Source organism: Balaenoptera physalus (genome assembly GCF_965194825.1).
Source record: "Balaenoptera physalus genome assembly, chromosome: 10".
NCBI lineage: Eukaryota > Metazoa > Chordata > Mammalia > Artiodactyla > Balaenopteridae > Balaenoptera > Balaenoptera physalus.
In genome coordinates, this window is record NC_138889.1 from 51,582,682 (window position 1) to 51,607,620 (window position 24,939).

The window sequence follows — 24,939 nt, forward strand, 5'->3', positions numbered from 1 at the left end:
CATTTTTCCAGAATCACAGAACTTAAAAAACTTCTTCATGTGATCTTGATGAAAGAGCAGATGAATTAGTGGAGTAATATAGCTCTCTAGCTCTTTTCCAAGGTTGTGAAGATACTGATGTACTTTTAAAATCAGGTGAAAAGAGATCATATGAGCTGGCAAAGAAGGTGGGGAAAGTCACTCAATAAATATTTGTTGATGGATGGATTGATGTTGAAGGCTGCTGAAGGGGTGAGCTGTATTCAGATGAAAAGGGAGACAGCTTATTGTTAGCAAGTTTTGAAGTAAAATGATTAGAGAGAAATTAAGACAGTTTACTCCTTTGGAAACTTACAATGGTGAGTAGGACTTTCGAGTACAAAGGGATTTTAAAAGATTCATGGCAAATTAAGAATCCCTTCCCATAAGGTTCAACTGATTTATTTCTTCAATAACTATTTATGAAATGGCTGCTATGGGCAAGTCATTACGATAGGTGCCGCAAAAGATAGTGCCTCATCTGTACAGTAGGACAGTATATCAGGAAAGATAAAGCACTGGACCATGAGGAAGACCACAAGTACAGTGAGAGAGGGACTGTGCTATGTATGACCAGGGAGAAAGGTTAGTGTTTTAACATTAGACTTCCCTTGAGTCAAACAATAGATACTTCCATTCTTTCCTCTCTCCTTATAGCCACTCCTTTAATTTTCTTCCACAAATCTGGATTGAGCGTATACTTCCCATCACTAAGTGATGAAAAAGATGAACAAGATAGTCCTAGTTTCATGTTACTTACAACTATATAACCTTGGAGAAGTTGCTTAACTTAGGAACTTGGCTTTCTCAGTAGTAAAATTAATGTTAAAATGTCTAGCTTTCAGGATTATTTTAATTTTTAGATCAACTGATCATAGTGCCTGGCATATAGTAGATACTTTAAAAAAAAAAAAAAGCAGCAGTGGTAATAGTCGCAGTAGTAGTAGTATCATTAGTGTTACTAGCATGGAGGGGTAATTTAAGGAATAGAGTGATGATTTTCAGAAGATTGTTAAGAAAAATCTTTTTGACTTTATAGAAGAGGCAGCCTTTGGCTGACAGAAATGGAAGCTTCCCATGTCCCCAAATAGAATCTAGCTCTATGAGGGTAGGGACTGTGTTTTGTTTACTACTGTGTCCCTAGGACCTAACATAGTACCTGGGAAATTCTCAGCATTCAAATATATTTTTCTAAATTAATTAGTATTTTAATAAGCATAGATTAAATATATTTAGGGTGGGGTATATGACATTAATAAAGATACCAAAGAGAGGATATGCTTTATTTAATTTCAGTTATTTGGCTAGAAAATGTCTTTGAAGATAAGAAGTAGGGTCGTAGCTAGACAGGTAGACTGGGGACAGCTGGTGGATATTCTGGAATGTTCTTTAAGGATAAAGAAAAGTTACTTAAAGCTACTTGTGCAGCAAAATTATATAATGAAAATGTTGCTTTTTAGAAAGATAAATCTCAAAAGATATGAAGAATAGATTGATATTGAAAAATGATAGAGGCAGAGATAGTTTTAGGAAATTATATTGATGGTCCTAAGAAAGTGATAGTTTAGGTCTTAAAATAGGATAGTGGGTATGGATAACAAATATAAAGGATATATATGAAAAAGAGGATTCCCTTACAAGGTATATAGAGTAGCCTGGAGGAAATGATAGTTATAATTAGGCAAGATGATTAGTTCAGTTTTAGACTTACTGAGACTGGGGTGATACTAGGGCATTTACTTAGAAAACAAAAGTTGGGTGAGATGAACACTCAGGTAAAGGTTGTATAACAATAAGGGCAGACTTTGTGAATGCCCATATCTGGCAAGAGGAAAGGAAATGGATATAAATGCATTGGATAGATCAGTAGGGAGGAGACCAGCAAGGATATCAACCATGTGACAAAAGAAAAGGGGATTTTTAAGTTATGCTTCAGATTGTCAAATACTGCATGAAAACCAGGGAGGATGAAGGCTGGGAAAAAAAATCATTGTATGAATACATGCGGATCTTTGTTGATCCTTAAGAGCTCAGCTTTTGTGTGGTGGTGAAACAAAAACAAGATTGCAGGGGGTTAAGGAAAGAAGTCAAAGATGAAGAAATGTATGACACTGATGTTCTGCCTCACACTATAGTTGTATTATACCCAAGTGTAAGAGAAAATATTCTTGGCTATCTGCTGACACCATCATAATATTTGTGAAATCTTATCTTGTGGTTCAACACACACTTTGTTTCTGTTTCTCTAAATCTTTTGGGTATCTGCTTTGAGCTCTTGATTCTCTTGGACACTTTACTTGCAACTGACCAGGTGGTTTGTGTATGAGGGTGGTCAAGTGAGGGAGGGGCCTTGATGGGATAAAAACCTGTATCATGATGCTTTCGTAGTTATTCGATTGGGCTCTTTAACACCATTTACTGCTCTCAGAGAGCATGTTCAAATTTAAGGAATATTTAACCCAAAGAATAAAACAGCCTGCATCAGGCTGGAGCCAAATGAAAGCATTCAAGACGGCTGTTATTACACCATCCAGCAAATGGTGCAAAGTAAGGGAGCAAAGCTGGGAAGAAATGTGCCATTTCCAAACCAGAGGCAAATCCAGTTCTGAACTTAAGTGACTATATTTTTCCTTCTTTACAGAAGCCTTTAATCAAGACAACTTTGTATATATAAAATGACTTTCTTTTTATACATGTAAGAACGCTAAGCTATCTTCCTTGATTTCTCTTGACAGAAATACCAGGGAAAATTATCACAATTTTACAAGTAAAAAGCTACTTAATTTTTAAAAATCTGTGGTTTCTAATTAAATTTAAAAAGATACATAGTAATTAATATTAAGTCTATGATCACTTTTCTAGCCCCAAATTTCTATGTGTTATGAAGTCTTAATGACAAAGGCAGAGGAAATAACAAAACCAAAAGAAAATTGTGTAAGAATGGAACAGATCGTAGGATACTGATCTTCTTTTTTCTATATTTGCTGGAAGCTATGATTTAGCAGTTCACTGAACTCAGAAGTTTGTCTAACTAAGATTATAAGTTTAACTTGAAATCAGGGTTTACTGGTAAGAATACATGCAGATGAACAATAAGAATAGTGCTCTTACCAAAATTAGAATCTTAACTAAGAATATCAACAGTTATTTCTGTAGTTTGTGTTTGTTAAAAACAAGAAATTCTAACTATGATTAGCTTCTTATAAAACTGTACATTTATAAACCAGTCTCATTATAATTGAATAGTATTCCTAAAATAACCAGATGCATACCTTAGATTAAAATAGGTGCTCGCTAAAGCTTAAACAGAAAATCTTTTGCTTACTACAGTTTAAATAAACAATATTGACACTTAAACAAATGTGTATAATACTTAACAAAGATGAATTCTAACAGCTTGTAAGTGACAGAACTGCTATTGGAATTCAGGCCTTTTAGATTCCAGAGTCTGAGCTTTTAATTTCTCTGTGATAATTCCTCTTAACATGAAGAGAGGACACAATTTTAGCCAGTGGAGACAGTCTAGGAGAAGCGACATTATTAAAGAAAGTGGTGGACAGCTTAGTTGTGGGCTACAAACCTCCAGGCTTTGTCTAATGATGCTCTCATCCCGATTAGAGCCTCCATGCTTGTAGGTTCACTTTCACTTTTTTCAGTACTTGATTGTTTTTCATCCATTCAGCAGAGACATGTAAAGTTAAATGTGATTAAAAAGATGGAGATAATGAACATCAGCCTTCAGTTCTTTCTTTTGGATTGAAGTAGAGCAAAACTCCCTTTTTGTCCCCTTTTTCAAAGAGAAAGAGCTACCTTTTATTTCTACCCAAAGATTTGAGATCTTTAAGAAGAAATAGGGAAGGTGCTGAAGGTGATGTCCTTAAGTGGAGCTAAGGAGAGCAGGTGATACTGCCCTCTAGTTTCCTCCCTGATCCTTTCAGATCAAGGAGAAGGGCCATGGCAGAGGTACATGGAGGTTAGGGAGATGCTAGCTGATAGGATTATGGGTTGCTGATTGGGACCTTTGGAATAAAGAAAAATAGAAAAATCCTTAGTTAAGTTTGGTCGGGTGCACCTTGACCAAAGTGACAGGCAAAGTAAATATGATTTAAACAGTAGATGGGGAGAAAAACCCTGATGTGAGGAGGTCAGAGCAGGGAGCGACCTCAGAGATCATCTGTCTGCATGAGAAAATTGAAGCACCATGACCTACCCAGGGTTACCCAGTCTGTTAAACCACAGAATTAAGACTACAATACAGGTCTTCTGACTCTAATGCCAGTGTTCTCTCTAGCAGAGCACTCTGAAGAAGTGGTTTGTGCTGTTCCCTCTGCCTTGATAGGCTCGTCTCTTTCCTACTCATTCTGATGAACACCTGCCCATGAACACATTCAGTTCGTACCATCTCCTCTGTGAAGCCTTTTTTGACAACCTCCAGGTGCAATCACCTTTGTGTCATCTCTGCACCTGCTATAATCCCAGGCATCTACCACAGCAGTCATATCACTTTGTCGCATGTTTTCATTAGTCTCCCTCTGCTAGAGTGAGTTCTTTGAGGGCAGAAGCCATATCTCATTCATCCCTGTATCTCCAGGGCTTATCACCATACCTAGCACATGGTAGGTTCTAAAGTGTTAGATTATGTTTTAATTCACGTATTTGGTATTTAAATTAGAAATTACCAATGCATGTGCATAAAAATTTGCCGAGATAAATTCAAGTCATATATCATAGGAAAAGACCACAGTTATTAGGGGAGGCCTAATACTTACTTGAAGATGGAGAAGATTTCAATGACAGTGCAATTTTTGGCGTTCTCGCGTGACCTGATTCTAAAGATTTTTCTGAAGACATACTATGAACAAGGCATGGCACCAGAAGTTACAAGCGTATAAAAAATGAGTAAAATAAAGTGTGTATCCTTATGAGGATGGGATATAAGGGATGCGATGAGAGCAGCCTTAGGAAACTGAGTGGCAGTAGCAGAGAAACATGATGGTCAAACTGGGAAAGAGAATATTAAAAAGAAAACACAAGAACGAGTGGACAAAAGATTGGGAGAAAATCCAGTTGTGGTTATATTCTGAGTGAAAGCCACACTGACCTGATTTGGGACAAACAGCAAGAACAATTCCTGTCCATAAGGGAGTACATCTTAGATGAGTTCATGAAAGAAGTGTTTGTGTTAAAAAAGGTTTTTAGTGGATTTTGTAGAAGAAAGCAAGTTTCTTTACTTCTTAAATGATATTTTGTACTACTGGAGAAATTAGCAAGCATTCAACATTCGATCAAATAAATCTTGTGGCCCTTGCAGATTGTTAATCCAGAACTCGATAGAATAGCTGTCACTAATGAATACCTACTATGTGCAAGGCAGTGAAGGCATGTAATCTCATTTATTCTTCCCAACAATCTCATAACGAGAATTGTGTGCTATTATAGCTAAAATTTCTATTTTTTATTTTTATTTATTTAACATCTTTATTGGAGTATAATTGCTTTACAATGTTGTGTTAGTTTCTGCTGTATAACAAAGTGAATCAGCTATATGTATACATATATCCCCATATCCCCTCCCTCTTGCTCCCACCCTCCCTAACCCACCCCTCTAAGTGGTCACAAAGCACTGAGCTGATCTCCCTGTGCTATGCAGCTGCTTCCCACTAGCTATCTAACTTATATTTCGTAGCATATATATGTCAATGCTACTCTCTCACTTCGTCCCAGCTTACCCTTCCCCTTCCCCTTGTCCTCAAGTCCATTCTCTACATCTGCGTCTTTATTCCTGTCCTGCCCCTAGGTTCATCAGAACCTTTTTTTTTTTTTTTTTTAGATTCCATATAAATGTGTTAGCATATGGTATATGTTTTTCTCTTTCTGACCTACTTCACTCTGTATGACAGACTCTAGGTCCATCCAATTCACTACAAAAAACTCAATTTTGAAGAAAAAAAAAAAAAAAAAAAAAAAAAAAAAAAAAAAAAAAACTCAATTTTGTTTCTTTCTATGCCTGAGTAATATTCCATTGTATATATGTGCCACATCTTCTTTATCCATTTTTTTTTTTTTTTTAACATCTTTATTGAAGTATAATTGCCTTACAATGGTGTGTTAGCTTCTGCTTTATAACAAAGTGAATCAGTTATACATATACAATATGTTCCCATTTCTCTTCCCTCTTGCATCTCCCTCCCTCCCACCCTCCCCATCCCATCCCTCTAGGTGGTCACAAAGCACCGAGCTGATCTCCCTGTGCTATGCGGCTGCTTCCCACTAGTTATCTATTTTACATTTGGTAGTGTATATATGTCCATGACACTCTCTTACCCTGTCACATCTCACCCCACCCCCTCCCCATATCCTCAAGTCCATTCTCTAGTAGGTCTGTGTCTTTATTCCCGTCTTGCCACTAGGTTCTTCATGGCCTTTTTTTTTTTTTTTTTTTTCCCCTTAGATTCCGTATATATGTGTTAGCATACTGTATTTGTTTTTCTCTTTCTGACTTACTTCACTCTGTATGACAGACTCTAACTCCATCCACCTCATTACAAATACCTCCATTTCATTTCTTTTTATGGCTGAGTAATATTCCATTGTATATATGTGCCACATCTTCTTTATCCATTCATCTGTCGATGGACATTTAGGTTGCTTCCATGTCCTGGCTATTGTAAACAGTACTGCAGTGAACATTGTGGTACATGACTCTTTTTGAATTGTGGTTTTCTCAGGGTATATGCCCAGTAGTGGGATTGCTCGGTAATATGGTAGTTCTATTTTTAGTTTTTTAAGGAACCTCCATACTGTCCTCCATAGTGGCTGTATCAATTTACATTCCCACCAACAGTGCAAGAGTGTTCCCTTTTCTCCACACCCTCTCCAGCATTTATTGTTTGTAGATTTTTTGATGATGGCCATTCTGACCAGTGTGAGGTGATACCTCATTGTGGTTTTGATTTGCATTTGTCTAATGATTAGTGATGTTGAGCAATTTTTCATGTGTTTGTTGGCAATCTGTATATCTTCTTTGGAGAAATGTCTATTTAGATCTTCTGCCCATTTTTGCATTGGGTTGTTTGATTCTTGATATTGAGCTGCATGAGAAAAGGAGATTAATCCTTTGTCAGTTGCTTTGTTTGCAAATATTTTCTCCCATTCTGAGGGTTGTCTTTTTGTCTTGTTTATGGTTTCCTTTGCTGTGCAAAAGCTTTTAAGTTTCATTAGGTCCCATTTGTTTATTTTTGTTTTTATTTCCATTTCTCTAGGAGGTGGGTCAAAAAGGATCTTGCTGTGATTTATGTCAAAGAACATTCTTCCTATGTTTTCCTCTAAGAGTTTTATAGTGTCTGGTCTTACATTAAGGTCTTTAATCCATTTTGAGTTTATTTTTGTGTATGGTGTTAGGAATTGTTCTAATTTCATTCTTTTAGATGCAGCTGTCCAGTTTTCCCAGCACCACTTATTGAAGAGGCTGTCTTTTCTCCATTGTATGTTCTTGCCTCCTTTATCAAAGATAAGGTGACCATATGTGCGTGGGTTTATCTCTGGGCTTTCTATCCTATTCCATTGATCTATATTTCCATTTTTGTGCCAATACCATACTGTCTTGATTACTGTACCTTTGTAGTATAGTCTGCAGTCAGGGAGCCTGATTCCTCCAACTCCATTTTTCTTTCTCAAGATTGCTTTGGCTATTCGGGGTCTTCTGTGTTTCCATACAAATTGTGAAACGTTTTGTTCTAGTTCTGTGAAAAATGCCAGTGGTAGTTTGATAGGGATTGCATTGAATCTGTAGATTGCTTTGGGCAGTAGAGTCATTTTCACAATGTTGATTCTTCCAGTCTAAGAACGTGGTATATCTCTCCATCTGTTTGTATCATCTTTAATTTCTTTCATCAGTGTCTTATAGTTTTCTGCATACAGGTCTTTTGTCTCCTTAGGTAGGTTTATTCCTAGGTATTTTATTCTCTTTGTTGCACTGGTAAATGGGAGTGTTTCCTTAATTTCTCTTTCAGATTTTTCACCATTAGTTTATAGGAATGGAAGAGATTTCTGTGCATTAATTTTGTATCCTGCTACTTTACCAAATTCATTGATTAGCTCTAGTAGTTTTCTGCTGGCATCTTTAGGATTCTCTATGTATAGTATCATGCCATCTGCAAACAATGACAGTTTTACTGCTTCTTTCCCAATTTGGATTCCTTTTATTTCTTTTTCTTCTCTGATTACTGTGGCTAACACTTCCAAAACTATGTTGAATAATAGTAGTGAGAGTGGGCAAGCTTGTCTTGTTCCTGATTTTAGAGGAAATGGCTTCAGTTTTTCACCATTGAGAACGATGTTGGCCGTGGGTTTGTCATATGTGGCCTTTATTATGTTGAGGTAAGTTCCCTCTGTGCCTACTTTCTGGAGGGTTTTTATCATAAATGGGTATTGAATTTTGTTGAAAGCTTTTTCTGCTTCTATTGAGATGATCATATGATTTTTATCCTTCATTTTGTTAATATGGTGTATCACATTGATTGATTTGCATATATTGACGAATCCTTGCATTCCTGGAATAAACCCCACTGATCATAGTGTATGATCCTTTTAATGTGCTGTTGGATTCTGTTTGCTGGTATTTTGTTGAGGATTTTTGCATCTATGTTCATCAGTAATATTGGCCTGTAGTTTTCTTTTTTGTGACATCTTTGGTTTTGGTATCAGGGTGATGGTGGGCTCGTAGAATGAGTTTGGGAGTGTTCCTCCTGCTGCTATATTTTGGAAGAGCTTGAGAAGGATAGGTGTTAGCTCTTCTCTAAATGTTTGATAGAATTCGCCTGTGAAGCCATCTGGTCCTGGGCTTTTGTTTGTTGGAAGATTTTTAATCACAGTTTCAATTTCATTGCTTGTGATTGGTCTGTTCATATTTTCTATTTCTTCCTGGTTCAGTCTCAGAAGGTGGTGGTTTTCTAAGAATTTGTCCATTTCTTCCAGGTTGTCCATTTTATTGGCATAGAGTTGCTTGTAGTAATCTCTCATGATCCTTTATATTTCTGAAGTGTCAGTTGTTTCTTCTCGTTTTTCATTTCTAATTCTGTTCGTTTGAGTGTTCTCCCTTTTTTTCTTGATGAGTCTGGCTAGTGGTTTATCAATTTTGTTTATATCTCAAAGAACCAGCTTTTAGTTTTATTGATCTTTGCTATTGTTTCCTTTGTTTCTTTTTCATTTATTTCTGATCTGATCTTTATGATTTCTTTCCTTCCGCTAACTTTGGGGTTCTTTTGTTCTTCTTTCTCTAATTGCTTTAGGTGTAATGTTTGGTTGTTTATTTGAGATGTTTCTTGTTTCTTAAAGTAGGATTGTATTGCTATAAACTTCCCTCTTAGAACTGCTTTTGCTGCATCCCATAGGTTTTGGGTCATCGTTTTTTCATTGTCATTTATTTCTAGGTATTTTTTGATTTCCTCTTTGATTTCTTCAGTGATCTCTTGGTTATTTAGTAGTGTACTGTTTAACCTCCATGTGTTTGTATTTTTTACAGTTTTTTTCCTGTAATTGATATCTAGTCTCATAGCGCTGTGGTCAGAAAAGATACTTGGTACGATTTCAATTTTCATAAATTTACCAAGGCTTGATTTGTGACCCAAGATATGATATATCCTGGAGAATGTTCCCTGAGCACTTGAGAAGAAAGTGTATCCTGTTGTTTTTGAATGGAATGTCCTATAAATATCAGTTAAGTCCATCTTGTTTAATGTGTCATTTAAAGCTTGTGTTTCCTTACTTATTTTCATTTTGGACGACCTGTCCATTGGTGAAAGTGAGGTTTTAAAGTCCCCTACTATTCTTGTGTTACTGTCAATTTCCCCTTTTATGTCTGTTAGCATTTGCCTTATGTATTGAGGTGCTCCTGTGTTGGGTGCATAAATATTTACCATTTTTATATCTTCTTCTTGGATTGATCCCTTGATCATTATGTAGTGTGTAGTGTCCTTCTTTGTCTCTTGTAATAGTCTTTATTTTAAAGTCTGTTTTATCCAATATGAGAATTGCTACTCCAGCTTTCTTTTGATTTCCATTTGCATCTAATATCTTCTTCCATCCCCTCACTTTCAGTCTGTATGTGTTCCTAGGTCTGAGGTGGGTCTCTTGTAGACAGCATATATATGGGTCTTGTTTCTGTATCCATTCAGCCAGTCTCTATCTTTTGGTTGGAACATTTAATCCATTTACATTTAAGGTAATTATTGATATGTATGTTCCTATTACCATTTTCTAAATAGTTTTGGGTTTGTTTTTGTAGGTCTTTTCCTTCTCTTATGTTTCCAGCCTAGAGAAGTTCCTTTAGCATTTGTTGTAAAGCTGGTTTGGTGGTGCTGAATTCTTTTAACTTTTGCTTGTCTGTAAAGGTTTTAATTTCTCTGTCAAACCTGAATGCGATCCTGGTTGGGTAGAGTAATCTTGGTTGTAGGTTTTTTCCTTTCATCACTCTAAATATGTCCTGCCACTCCCTTCTGGCTTGCAGAGCTTCTGCTGAAAGATCAGCTATTAACCTTATGGGGATTCCCTTGTATGTTATTTGTTGCTTTTCCCTTGCTGCTTTTAATATTTTTTCTTTGTATTTAATTTTTGATAATTTGATTAATATGTGTCTTGGTATGTTTCTCCTTGGATTTATCCTGTATGGGACTCTCTGCACTTCCTGGACTTGATTGACTATTTCCTTTCCCATGTCAGGGAAGTTTTCAACTATAATCTCTTCAAATATTTTCTCAGACCCTTTCATTTTCTCTTCTTCTTCTGGGACCCCTGTAATTCTAAATTTGGTGTGTTTAATGTTGTCCCAGAAGTCTCTGAGACTGTCCTCAATTCTTTTCATTCTTTTTTCTTTACTCTGCTCTGCAGTAGTTACTTCCACTATTTTTACTTCCAGGTCACTTATCTGTTCTTCTGCCTCAGTTATTCTGCTACTGATTCCTTCTAGAGAAGTTTTAATTTCATTAATTGTGTTGTTCATTTTTTGTTTGCTCTTTAGTTCTTCTAGGTCCCTGTTAAACGTTTCTTGTATTTTCTCGATTCTATTTCCAAGATTTTACATCATTTTTACTATCATTACTCTGAATTCTTTTTCAGGTAGACTGCCTATTTCCTCTTCTGTTGTTTGGTCTGGTGGGTTTTTACCTTGCTCCTTCATCTGCTGCATATTTGTCTGTCTTCTCCTTTTGCTTAACTTACCGTGTTTGGGGTCTCCTTTTCATAAGCTGCAGGTTCATAGTTCCTGTTGTTTTTGGTGTCTGCCCCCAGTGGGTAAGGTTGGTTCAGTGGCTTTTGTAGGCTTCCTGGTGGAGGGGACTGGTGCCTGTGTTCTGTGTTCTTGTCTTTCTGGTGGGCAGGGCTGAGTCTGGTGGTGTGTTTTGTGGTGTCTGGAAACTTATTATGATTTTACGCAGCCTCTCTGCTAATGTGTGGGGTTGTGTTCCTGTCTTGCTAGTTGTTTGGCGTGGTGCGTGCAACACTGGAGCTTGCTGGCCATTGGGTGGAGCTGGGTCTTAGCGTTGAGACAGAGATCTCTGGGAGAGCTCTCGCTGATTGATATTATGTGGGGCTGGGAGGTCTCTGGTGTTCCAATGTCCTGAACTCGGCTTTCCCGCCTCAGAGGCACAGGCCTGACACCCAGCCGGAGCACCAAGACCGTGTCAGCCCCAGGGCTCAGAAGAAAAGGGAGAAAAAAAGAAAAACAAACTGATAAATAAAATAAATAAATAAATTATGAACTTAAAAAAATTTTTTAAATTAGTAAAATAAAAAATTTTTTAAAGTAATAATAAAAAGAAAAAAAAAGAAGAGAGCAACCAAACCAATAAAGAAATCCACCAATGATAACAAGCGCTAAAAACTATACTAAGATAAACATAAAAATCAGAAACAATCAGTCACAGACAGCAAACCTCAAATCTGCAGTTGCTCCCAAAGTCCACCGCCTCAATTTTGGGTTGATTTGTTGTCTGTTCAGGTATTCCACAGATGCAGGGTACATCAAGTTGATTGTGGGGATTTAATCCTCTGCTCCTGAGGCTGCTGGGAGAAATTTCCCTTTCTCTTCTTTGTTCGCACAGCTCCTGGTGTTCAGCTTTGGTTTTGGCCCCGCCTCTGCGTGTAGGTCACCCTCAGGCATCTGTTCATTTGCAGACAGGACAGTGTTAAAGCAGCAGCTGATTAGGGGGCTCTTGCTCATTCAGGCCAGGGGGAGGGAGGGGTATGGTAGTTATAATTGGAATGCAGGGTGAGCCTGCGGTGGCAGAGGCCGGTGTGAGGTTGCAACAGCCTGAGGTGTGCCGTGTGTTCTCCCGGGGAAGTTGTCCCTTGATCACAGGACCCTAGCAGTGGCGGGCTGCACAGGCCCCCTTTGGTGTTTGGATAATGACCTGTGCTTGCACACAGGGTTCTTGGTGGCTGCAGCAGCAGCATTAGCATTTCATGCCCATCTCTGGGGTTCAAGCTGATAGACTCAGCTCACGCCCATTTCTGGAGCTCATTTAAGCAGTGCTCTGTCTTCTGTGGGCAGACAGAGAAGGCATCCCCTCTCCCCGTGCACCCCGAAACAATGGTCTCTTGCCTCTTAGGCAGGTCCAGACTTTTTCCTGGACGCCCTCCTGGCTAGTTGTGGCACACTAGCCCCCTTCAGGCTGTGTTCACGCAGCCAACCCCAGTCCTCTCCCTGGGGTCTGACCTCCAAACCTGGAGCCTCAGTTCCCAGCCCCCACCTGCCCTGGCGGGTAAGCAGACAAGCCTCTCAGGCTGTTGAGTGTTGGTGGGCACCGATCCTCTGTGCGGGAATCTCACCGCTTTGCCCTCTGCACCCCTGTTGCTGCGCTCTCCTCCATGGTTCTGAAGCTTCCCCTGCACCAACACCCTGTCTCCGCCAGTGAAGGGGCTTCCTAGTCTTTGGAAACTTTTCCTCCTTCACAGCTCCCTCCCAGAGGTGCAGGTCCCGTCCATATTCTTTTGTCTCTGTTTTTTCTTTTTTCTTTTGCCCTACCCATCTATGTGGGGATTTTCTTGCCTTTTGGGAAGTCTGAGGTCTTCTGCCAGTGTTCAGTAGATGTTCTGTAGGAGTTGTTCCACATGTAGTTGTATTTTTGATGTATTTGTGGGGAGGAAGGTGATCTCCACATCTTACTCCTCTGCCGTCTTGAAGGTCCCCCCCCCATTTTTTATTTTAAGACAGTTGTCGCAGATATCTTTAAATATAGTTCACGTTCATCACTCTGCTTTGTATGCTAAAACCATAAGATTCAGAGATGTCTTATTTACTATATTATAATCACTTATAATAAAGGGCAGAATTAGTACATTATCTGTCATATTCTATACTACTAAGGAATCAAATATATATATACAACAAATAGTAAATATATCTGTACAGATCTTGCATGTGGCAACAGTGGGGCTGTGGCTCAAGGACACTTGTATATTTTGTGTATTGGATATCACACTTCTGTGAGGTTTTAATATGTTTGTGTTTGGTACCTCTTTAAGGACTGTATGTTTCTTGAGAATAGCGATAATGTCATAAAATCTTTATTTTCTCACTACCTGTCACATCACTTGGCACACCATGCATGCTCAATACTTGTTCATTGGGTGAAATTGTGTTTAGTCCTAAGAAGCCAACACTTTGATATTCATGTTTTAGCATTTGCTTTAATCTGTGATATAGGAATGTATAAAAATTCATTCATCTTACATTTTGGTATGCTGTTAGTTTTAATGAAATTACAAATGTGGAAAAGAACAAAAAAAATCAAAGAAATCATTACTTAAGATTCCAATTAAAGAACATTAAAACATGGACTAGTTCACATGTGTTATTCATGAAAAACCTCTTTTCAGGAGATAAAAGTAGATCTCAAATCAAATTATATTATCACCCAGGCAGGTGGTACTATAGTGCTCAAGGGAAAAAAAAAAAAAAATCAGTGAAATTAACCTAAAGACTGTCAGAGAGAGAAAAATATATGAAAAGTATTCAAAGTTTATGAAATTAGAACTTTAAATACCAAATTTGAATTTGAGTAAGTTATGCTCTTGTCTTAACTTCCGTATGAGGCCAGGAAGGCTACATGCCCAGAACTATGCAGGACAATGTGTGGCATCAATTTGATTTTCTAGCCACCATGGAAACCTACCAGCTGTCACTACATAGCCATTAGGTTCAGAAAAATCAAGTATCTGAAGAAAAACTTATTTCAAAACTGGGAAATTTCATCTACTTTAGTGACCCTCCATGTCTAAAATACTGCCAGTCCTCTCACTTTTCCAGGTGGAGGGGAGACTGTCAGTGATGGTCAGAGCCAGATCTGAAATAATGAGAGCCCTCTCCATGCCGCTGTACAGGCTCCAAACTATCAGGATCATAAAACATTACCAGGGTGCTTAAATATCACAGGAAGTATTACTGGTCAAGAAAAAAAAAAAAAAAAAAAATATATATATATATATATATAAGTGGCAGTGTGTTTCAGGAAGAGAATCCTTTGTGAATTAAAAGGCATATATTGTCAAACTAATTGGGAGTAGAGTGAGGCCACTGAGACAAGTTCAGACAATAGACTGTAAACCACGCCCCCCCAGCAGATGATGGGAGCCATTCACAACAGTTTTTCTTGGTTTTTCTGAATAAGAATACACGAAATTATGGCTAGGAGGGAATTACTGTTCATGCCTTTTGTCTCCTTACCACTCAGTAAGCAACCATTCTTCTAAGCAAATGTGAACAAAAAATATTTAAAGACTGTTGAATTGGTGTACTCCTCTGATAAGTTAACTAAATTTTCACAAATGTCACAGCGCACTCATATACCTCTGTTTAGAATGGAGGTATTCTTAGTTCTTTCTATTTCATTCTTTCCCCCAAGGTCTTTACCAAGGGACCTTGTAGGATTTCTTATCTTAGAGGTTCTTAGGCAGAACATAGATGATGCTCTCCTAGTGACGAAACAATAAACACTAGAACCTCTTAAATGTGTTTCCTAAATTCCCACTCTGGCTCTTATTATTCCATGTTTTAAATGCTCCTCAATTAAAGGTTGAAATATTGCTTCACCTATGCTAAAATCCTTTCACTTCTTTATAATTTCACTAAATCCTGTTGTAGTCATGGAATATTTTCTTTTAAAGGTAAGGTTACATCCCAACCTGGATGTCATCTTCCCCTCTTAAAAAGAGATCCTGGATACTACTGAATTAGGCAAATGACATAATTTTCTTGGGTTGAAAACTAAAGACCCATGGAGTAAATGTAAGCCATCAATGGTTCACCTAGCTGACTGGGGAACGTCTGAATACAAATTAGGTTGTGTATAAATAATGCTTCTAGGATCTAAAAGTCAACATATATGATCATACAAACGTTCAGCAAAGATTTTGGTAGACCCCAGCTATGCAATGTGTGTCACTAAAATATTCTTGTCTTTTAAGCACTTCCTAACAGAATTTTCACCTCTGATATTTATTATCAGAGGCTTGTTTTCTTCTCTTTGAAGTTGTCTTTTTCTCTGCAGTTTGCACCACTTTCATAACGTGAAGGGCTCCACTCTAGAGAAGCACTGAAGCAAAGAAGAGCTTCATGGAGCCATACTGCGAGAATTAAAACACATCACATTAGCTCAGCCTTCCCTCTCTGCCTTCTCTCTGTCAACTAAAAAAATTTATGAATAAAAAGGATTAATATGGAAACACACACATACAGGGAGTTTTGAGTTTCCTTTTGTACTTTTACGTGTGAAGAACAAAAATATGTCTTATAAAGTTGCTAAAGCTTAGTTCTAACATCATCAAGTTCTGTTCTCTGAGTCATTAAGTTGTTGAAGCCCAGAAAATCAAATTTGGTTTAGGGCTGTTTGATAATGTAGTAACACAGTAAAATGTGATTCCCCAATTAGCTCATGTAATTAGAAAATCAAAAACATGCTCTAAGTGGCTGGTGGACACACATAAGTAAAGTCTATTGTCATGCTTTATATTTGCTGATGATAGTTTTATGCCTTCAATTAATGATACCATATATAAATTCCTTATGGAAGAGAACCCACAAGTGTCTGTGTTTATAAATCAGATAAATAATTTAATTACTTAGTTCAGTCATTCATTCATTCACTTTTTTTCCCCTTCATCATTTCTTTTTTGCCAGCCTCTATTAGGTAATGGGGCTATCTGATCCTTGCCTTCCAGAGAGCTCTCAATATGCAAGAACTATATTTAAATTCTTCTAAAGAAGGGACAGTAAACTGAAGTTAGAACATTACAAAAATTATGGCTTTTTGGTTGAAAATTAGATTTTTCTGGCTGATTTCTAAATGTTAATGATGTTGCCAAGACATATATAAGAAAAAAGAAACCGCCTATTCAAGAATTTTCTTGCTCAGAGGTTTTGCCTGACTGAGGAGGGCTCTGTGATAGATAAAAGTGGGAATTGAATATTTGTTAGATTATTTTAAAGTAGCTCTTCATATATTCTATATTCATGTCTGTTGAAATCTAAGGCATATGTTTTATGTTGCCTGGCTATATTTAAAATGTTTCTCTCTGTAAGTTTAAATAAATTTAAGGGTTGGTTGGATGGTGAAAATGCTTTCTCACTAGGAATTTCAGACATGTCCTGGTTTTTTCTTTTCTCATTGCTACTGAAGGCATGGTTACATGGTCCAGGGCTTCCCAACAAATATAACAAGAGGATAATGGGGATAAATTACCTGAGCTTGAACCAGTAAAGAAAAGGCATTTCTTATCTGACATGGTCATTCTTAATGCTGTTTTACAGCCAGAAATGTCATATGGTTGTGCTGCCCTTGCCACTAATTTCTTAAGGTCATATTTTAGTGTCTCTTCATGGAAAATTTTAAAGATATTAGGAAATTTTTTCCCCTTGTAACTGTAACATTGCCCCTAGTTGGTTTATTCTTTGTAAACTCACAGTGCACATTTTGTATTGTTTCCTCTCCCACAAACATCACAAAATTCTAAGGGATGCAATAAATGTTTTTTTCTAGAGTCTCACTCATATTTTAGAATAGCTTGGATTATATTTCATTTGGATGAAAACATACAATCACAAACATCAATAAAGTGTGGTTTATTCATAGCCAGGATGAAATTTAACCCCCTAATGTTATGTAAAATGCAGCTCTCTCCTCCTCAAAATGTATTTAATCTTTCTCTCTATTTTTTTTCCTATTTACAGGTCAATGGGACAGAAATTGAATATGAGTTTGAAGAAATTACACTGGAGAGGGTAAGCAAAAGACCCAATAATCCAAAACCCTAATCTTGCATTCCACATTCTGCATCCTAATGGGTTGTCTTGTGAAAATGTGCAATTGTGTCTTATACCCTGGAAATTTCTAACAGCACTCACAATGAGAATATTAATGAAATGCTTTCAGTGGAGGGCATGGAGACAAGCAGACCGAATCACCAGAATGTTCAGTATGTAAACTACATTGCCAGGATTTGGAGAAATGAATAGGAAAGACAAATATTCAGTGAGCTTGTATGATACTCTTTTCCTGTTGTTTTCATTATAAATGTTTTTCTATACATTTTACGATATATTATAAAATATTTTCATTTATGTGATATTAATACTATCTTCATAACTACCATTACCATGCATTTTTTAGTTTAAGAAAACAAGTGATGGATTTTAAAACCTCCCCCATAGAGAAAAACATAGCAACCCTGCAGAGCTCTGCCAGTGTATTGTTAAGACCTTGGCATGGGTTTGACAAATTAGGGAAATTCTGTGTACCATAACCCAAATATATAAAGATATTTTACAGAAGAACAAAAGAAAGGCCAAAGACCACCTAGAAAAAAAAATGACTGAAAGGTATTAACAGGACAGTCATCAAAAAAGAAAAGGCCAATAACATCCAAAAACCTGCTCAACTTTATTATTAAACAAAGAAAACAATGGTTCTAAACAGTTTTTGTTAACCCCATTGGCAAAACATTTAAAAGAAAGGTTAATGTTCACTGCCATTGAGTGGGCCTGGAAATTGGAGTAGCCATGAAAGAGCAGTTTAGAAACATGGATCAAAAGCTTTAAAATGGACACTTTTTGACCCAGGAGTTATAGAAATACACAAGTCTACAAAGAATGTTCATATTGGTATTGTTTATAATAGTGAAGACTGAAAAAGCCAAGTGTTTAATAATACATTATTATATGTCCACATAACAGAAAATTGAGTTATATTAATAGTATTTTAGAAAAATATTTAATTACAAGGATAGGAGGTCCAACCAGACTCTATTATTAAATTAAAAATCAAGTTTAAAAATGACATTTAAATATAATCCAATAAACACAAATAAAGCTATATATGAATAATACACATCCACAAATATTTACAAAAAGCCTGGAAGGATATACACCAAAATGTTAAAAGTGGTTAACTCTTCTTAAGGATTTTTGAGTAGTTTTTAGTTACTTCTTTTTGTTTATGTTTATTTCCTACACTTTCCATAATAAACATGTAATACACATATATTAAAAAATAGAAATGTAAGTATTTTTCCTAAGCTATCATTCAAGCATGAACTCAGACTCTAGATCTACTTTTACATGTATTTTTCCTTTTCAATTTACTGATAATTCACTTTCCTGAGTCAGGGAATTTCTCACTTCCAGCCTAATTTTTATTGTGAGTGGCTTTAAAAGGAAATTTACATTAAAAGTTAAGAGTTTGACAGATGGGTTCTTTAAAACTTCCATTATGAACTTTGATAAAATTTTAAAGGCATGTTAAATGGAGAAAAGTGACGTTTGTGGAAAATTAGCCCCAATGAGAAAAGAGAAGATATTTCTCCTTCTAAATTATTAATCTTCTCTCTGGAATTAGCTACATAAATTGTGGGATGCAGTGCAAAATGAAACCGTGAGGCCCTTGTTTAAAAACTAGTAAGAATTAAAAGATGGCAACAGCAGGAGCCTTCTAAATGTAGGACCTTGTTCAACTACACAGATCTCACGCTTATGAGGCCAACCTCTCTGTCTCTGAACCCCACACATATATACATCTTGACTAAAATGCCATTTACTTACCCTGGCTTTACAAGTCAGGAATAGTTAGAAGCTAACATCGGTGTGAGGTAGAACATTCTCTAGGAGTCAGACAATTGTGGGTGCTAGTATGTGTTCTGATGCTTACTTGCTTCATGAGACAGCTTGCCATCTCACTTCCCTTACTTCCTGCCCTAGGGTTCCTGATCACACTCTGAACCTTGTCGTGGCCATTAGCTGTACCCCCTCCAAGACCTCTGTGTCAAGCATCGTCTTGTCAGAACACCACCTCCTATCTGCCCTTAACATTTATTCTACTGCCCCCACTCCCAAAATTCTTCACCCCCATTGGGACCTCGAATTATTGATTTCACCATTTACCTCCTGTTTTCACCCTTCTTTATGCCCTCCCCTTCCTCCTCCCCTATAGCATATGTTTCCTGGTCCCATCACTCTAATTCTCCTTCTCGCACGTTCAACATTTTTATTTCCTCTCTCTTTTTTTGTGTTCATCCAGCAAACTCTCAGCCCTTGTTAATCTACCCTGGTTAGACCTACACCTTCCTACTTACTCCATGCCAGCACCTGGGTAACTGAACACAGCTAGAGAAGCACCTAGTCATCTCACTTTAAATTTATAACTATTGGTTTCAAATGAACGCTCAAAACACCCGAGCAATTCTTATCAATTTCTTTAGAAGAATCATTTTCTCTTTCTCTGGGACAAAAGTTTCATATCTCATTTGCTTCCCTCAAATCTCAAACACCCCCTCCCTCATCCTCTCTCTTATCTATTGATCTCTCTTCATGTGGCCTTGAGAAAATCCAAGCAATCAAATGAAAACCACCTTACTTTCCTACCACCAGGTCCACTAGTGTGCTCTCGCCGTTACAATGAAGGAATTTTCCCTGCTGCTTTCCAAGGCCAGCTCTTCACCTGTGACCTGGTCTCCATACCCTCTTATCCATTTAAGGACTTTGCTTCTGGAGTTTTCTCCTCTCTCTCCTGCAATATCAGTTTCTCTCTTGCTTTTTCCCAGATAAATTTAATTTAGACATGATGTAATATCTCTCATCTTAAAGAAAAAGTATGTCCCTTGACCCAATGTTCCCCACCCCCATTATTGCCTCATTACTCTATTTTGCTTAACCAAAAATCTGGGGAAATTGTCTATTTGCATCAACTCCACCTTAGTACCTCCTTTTCTTATTTTAACCTATTTCATGTTTTCATCCTCACAGTAGTCCTAAAACAGTCCCTATCAAAGTCACAGCAGGTTCCATCTTGCTAAATACAGGCATCAGTTCTCAGTCCTAACTGACTTCTCAGCAGCATTTGATGCAGCTGTCACTGCCTCCTTCCTCAAAGATGTTAATTACTTAGCTTCCAGAACAAAACACTCTCCTGTTTATTTACCGTGTCTTCAGTGCCCTTTCTCAGTCTCCTCACCAGCTCTTCCTCTAATTGTTGGAACACTCCAGAAATCCAGTGCACAGACCTCTTCTTAAACTCTCCTCATTCCCTTGGTTATTTCATCCAGACCCATGGCTTTAAATACCAACTATCAACTTCAGATTCCCAAATCTGAAGTCATGACCTCTTTCTCACATTCCAAATGTGTACAGCTAGCTGTCCAGTTGGCAGCTCTCCTGAACATTAAGAAGATCTTCTAAACTTGATATATTCCTAACAGAATTCATGATTTCCCTGCACTCACTATCCTTAGGGCCAAAGCTGCTTCTACCCTAATATTCGTCATCTTAACTAATTGGCTCTATTATTTTCCTTGTAAATCAGGCCCAAAAAAATAATAATAATATCTAGGAGTCTTGTATAATTACTCTTTTCCCTCAGTATCCAGAACAAGTCCTACTGGTGCTACCATAAAAATATATTTCAAAATCAGTTGCATCTTACCACCTGCTCTGCTGAATCCTGGTCCAAATCAATATCATCCCATGCCTGAACCACTGTAATAACTTCTACTTTTGCCCATTCTTCTCCACAAAGTAGCCAGAGTAATCTTTTTCAAAATATAAACCAGATCATACCACTTTTATTCCTAAAACCCTCCGAGAGGTGATAATTACACTCATTATCATCACCTACAAGGCTTTATACAATCTGACCTCTGCTTCTCTCTCCAATATTATGCCCTAACCATCAACTTCTAGAACATTTCACTTCAGCCATACTGACTTTCTCATCAGTCCTCAAATGCCAAGCTTTTCTCACCTCGAGGCCTTTATATATGGTATTCTATATGCCTGGGAAAGTCTCCTGTCAGCTCTTTATAAGGTTTGCTCATTTCATCGTTTAAATGTCAACTCAAATGTCTCCTTCTCAGAAAAAATCTTTCCTCCCTTTTAAAGTAGTGCCAGCTTCCCTATCACACTTTTTTCCTTTTCATAGCTTTATTCTTTTATAATTGTACTTACTAATATCTGAAATTCATAGTACTTATTGTTTACTTTGTTAACATCTATGTCCCCCCTAAATATATACTATATATAAATATATAGTCAGCTCTATATCCAATTTGCCTAGAACAGTATCTGGAATGTAGTATGCATTTGGTGACTATTTGGTGGATGATTGGATTACGCTTGTGCTCTGCGTCTGTAAGTACAGTGAAGTAGAGACACATGGCCTATGTTTGACTCCTGGCTCTATCACTTGCTGGTCAAGTTACTTTGAGCTGAATACTTAACCTTTCTGTGCCTCAGTTTCTACATCTGAAAATGAGGCTAAGGTATTTGTAATCACCTCCTAGGACTCTTGTGAGTATTACATGAGTTAAAATAAAGGTTTAGAATAGCATGCATCATAATTATTCTTAACATTTCCTTTATGTTAATGTGGTAGTTCTCACAAGTGTTATTTATGAGGATCATTGTGGAAGCTTAAAACCTAGCTTCCCAGTGTCAATGAACAATTTACACTAATCTAACAAGAACTCCTTTCATACCAGCTTTCCCTTTTATTTTTCTTTTTTTCTTCCCCAGTTACTTGGTTAGATGTCAGACATCCAATGATGAAGTTATGGTCTTTGCTATATGTGTTTGCAGCTTACACTTTTTCTACATTCCATCTCTATAACATTTAATTTAGTAATAAACTAACCACCTTTAGTGACATCCCTGTGAGGTGGATATTGCTAACTTCATTTAACACATTAGGACACTCATAATTTAAATGAGTTGAAATTAAACTCAAAAATTAACTCACTTGTCAAAAGTCGCAATCTTAGTAAAAATGGAATTAGGATTCAGCCCCATACCCAACAGACATGAAAACCTAAGCTCATTGCCACTAAGTTAAACTGCACCAAATTAAGCTCAAGTGTTTTTTCTCCAAGAAACTTTTCTTGACTTCCCCTCTTAGGAAAGGTGCCCCTTCATAAATTAACACAAGGAGAGAATTTCTCACACTAAATGATGAATAAAATGTCTTTTCCGCTGGTCTGTGAGTTCTCTGATGGAAGGAATTTTATTATAGTGTTCTTTATATTACTATGATGATATAAAGAGAAAAGGGAAAGCCACTGGGCAATTTGAGGGCAAGCTGATGACTCCTCTCCTAGAGCATCACTGGTCAATGCATTGACCACTTGCCACACATGGCGAATCCCACACATGTCTTCTGTACATTTAGGTGTTGAACACTTTCTGAACAAGGGCATTGGGCACAGTCCTTGTTTCATAACATTTCACCACCTGGGGGAGGACACAGAGAAGTAACTAGGCAGAAACCATAAAGAAGAACAGAATGCTGTGGCTACCGGGCCCAGAATGGAGTACTTTCCTGAGGCATTATACCTGAACTTGGGTTAGGAAAGGTGAGCGGAAGCTAGCCATGGAGAAGGGAGTAGAAGAAGAGGGCCTCTCAGGAAACAGCAAGTGCAAATGTTCAAGGGTCCATGGAAAAGCAACATGCTGAAGGAACTGCAAGTAGTTCAGGATGACTGACTGCATTTCAAGGTATGAAGTAGGACTCAGAGAGAGAGAGAGACCAGGCTGGAGAGATGGAGAGGACTGGGAATATAGATGCCTTGGATAACATTTAAACTTAAATTTTAAATTTTATCTTGAAGGCAGTGGAGAGCCTTTGGAGAATTTTAAGCAGAAAAAATGACATAATCATACTTGTGGTTTCAAAAGATCACTTTAGCTGCAATATTGGGTGTACATTTCATGGGATTCAGGAGATGATGCAGGTATGCCATTTAAGACGTATAATTAATGGCTAAATTCTGTCAATGGTGATGAAAGAGGAGATGATTCAAAATATGTTAAGAATGTTAGAAGAACAGATTCTGATGTTTTGTAGGATGGGAAAATGCTAGAGAGAGCAAGGAACTCAAAGATGCCTAGACAATAATCCAAGAAATTCATTAACACAATCTGGGCCTCTCAGCGATGGACACCTGTGATATTTCAAGCCTTTCTGACACCCTCAGCTCTTGTGACATTAACAAAGGTAGCTGAGTATAAAGTTCATGCCTCTGAGTGATTTATCCATTATCCATGTATGAAGTTAATAGGTTATGTACCCCTAATATGATTTGTATCAAGAAAAGCTAGTTGACCCAGCATGGATAATAGATTCATCATGCCTTCATAACCCTGACCAGCACGCATGACTACAATTTAGCAGAGATGTTGAAGTGACTATCTGACCATCTGCCGACCCCTACCCCCAGCCTCTGAAAAAAAAAGAACATTTGCAGTGCTTTCCTGACAGCTGCAGAATTTATGACCATGTGACACTATACGAATGTTCTGTCTGACAAGTCAGGGATATTCTTTTGCAATTAAAAAAAAATCAAAGAGCTGAGCCATCATCCCAAATATAAATCATTGACTTTTGTTACTTATTATTTGACCCATGCTAAAATAAACAGATTTATAGGGCAGAGAAAAGTGACTGATTTATTGCACCCTGCAAATTCCTACAGATGAACTGAGTTTGGGGTATAAGGTGGGTAATATGGGAATTTTTTAAACAATATTTGTGAACCGCAGGTAAAAAGTGATCCATTAAAATTGTCTACTGATGGACTTTCCAGACTCATCCAGGTATCAAATTAGTTAGAAATTCATTGGATGTCTGAATCACTTAGGCTAAATTTATTTATCTCACATTATTGAGTTTTCATGAAGATGAAAATTCCTAAATTCAAATGGAATTAAGGGTCTATTGCTTCAAGTAATGTAGAGGCTTTAGGTTTCTAAATGTCTGATTTTTTTCTGGGTCTCTTTAGCTATTTCAAATTAGTAGTAACAGGAACAAAAAGCCAGAGTCCTGAAGATATTTGAGGGGGTTTCATATAGTCAGCTATAGCACAGTCTTATTCTATTTTAGTTAAATAATTTTTAATGCTAGATAATTTTCTTAAATTTTATGTATTTCCAATTATCAGTGTATATTTTAGTGTGTTTGAAATATATGCACACGTATGTATATTTAAGGACATAGATACCATCCAAACCTAAGTGTGTATTTAGATATAAAAACATTTAATATGTATGAATTTTGATCAAAGTTTTATTGGCTTTGTGGAAGGTATTGCAAGATTTATAGAATGAAAGTAGATTCACATAAGCAGTAAAAAGAAGCACAATCTTTGAACTCAGACCTTATTTTGAATCCAGAATCAGCCACTTTCTATGTGACCTTGAACAAGTGACAACCTATTAAGCCTCAGTTTTCTTCATGATGAATGCAATACTGATATCTATTTTACAGCCTTGCTGTGAAAAATAGAAATAACATATGTAAAATGCCTAAAATAGTTCATAGAACAGCATAGATTCTCAGTATTATTAGTTTTTATAAAGTGAATACTCACACCTTTATCTAAGCCTCATTA

At 37.1% G+C, this 24,939-nt stretch overlaps 1 protein-coding gene across 19 annotated transcripts in view; it reads left to right on the forward strand.

Moving 5' to 3' along the window:
* DLG2 (discs large MAGUK scaffold protein 2) overlaps nucleotides 1-24,939 on the forward strand; it is a 2,066,111-nt gene that overhangs the window by 1,363,952 nt on the left and 677,220 nt on the right. For all 19 annotated transcript variants that reach the window (XM_082410132.1, XM_082410117.1, XM_082410128.1 and 16 more), the window contains one exon: nucleotides 17,243-17,293. In XM_082410132.1, the coding sequence (XP_082266258.1) occupies nucleotides 17,243-17,293 (51 nt within the window). The remainder of the gene's footprint in view (nucleotides 1-17,242; nucleotides 17,294-24,939) is intronic.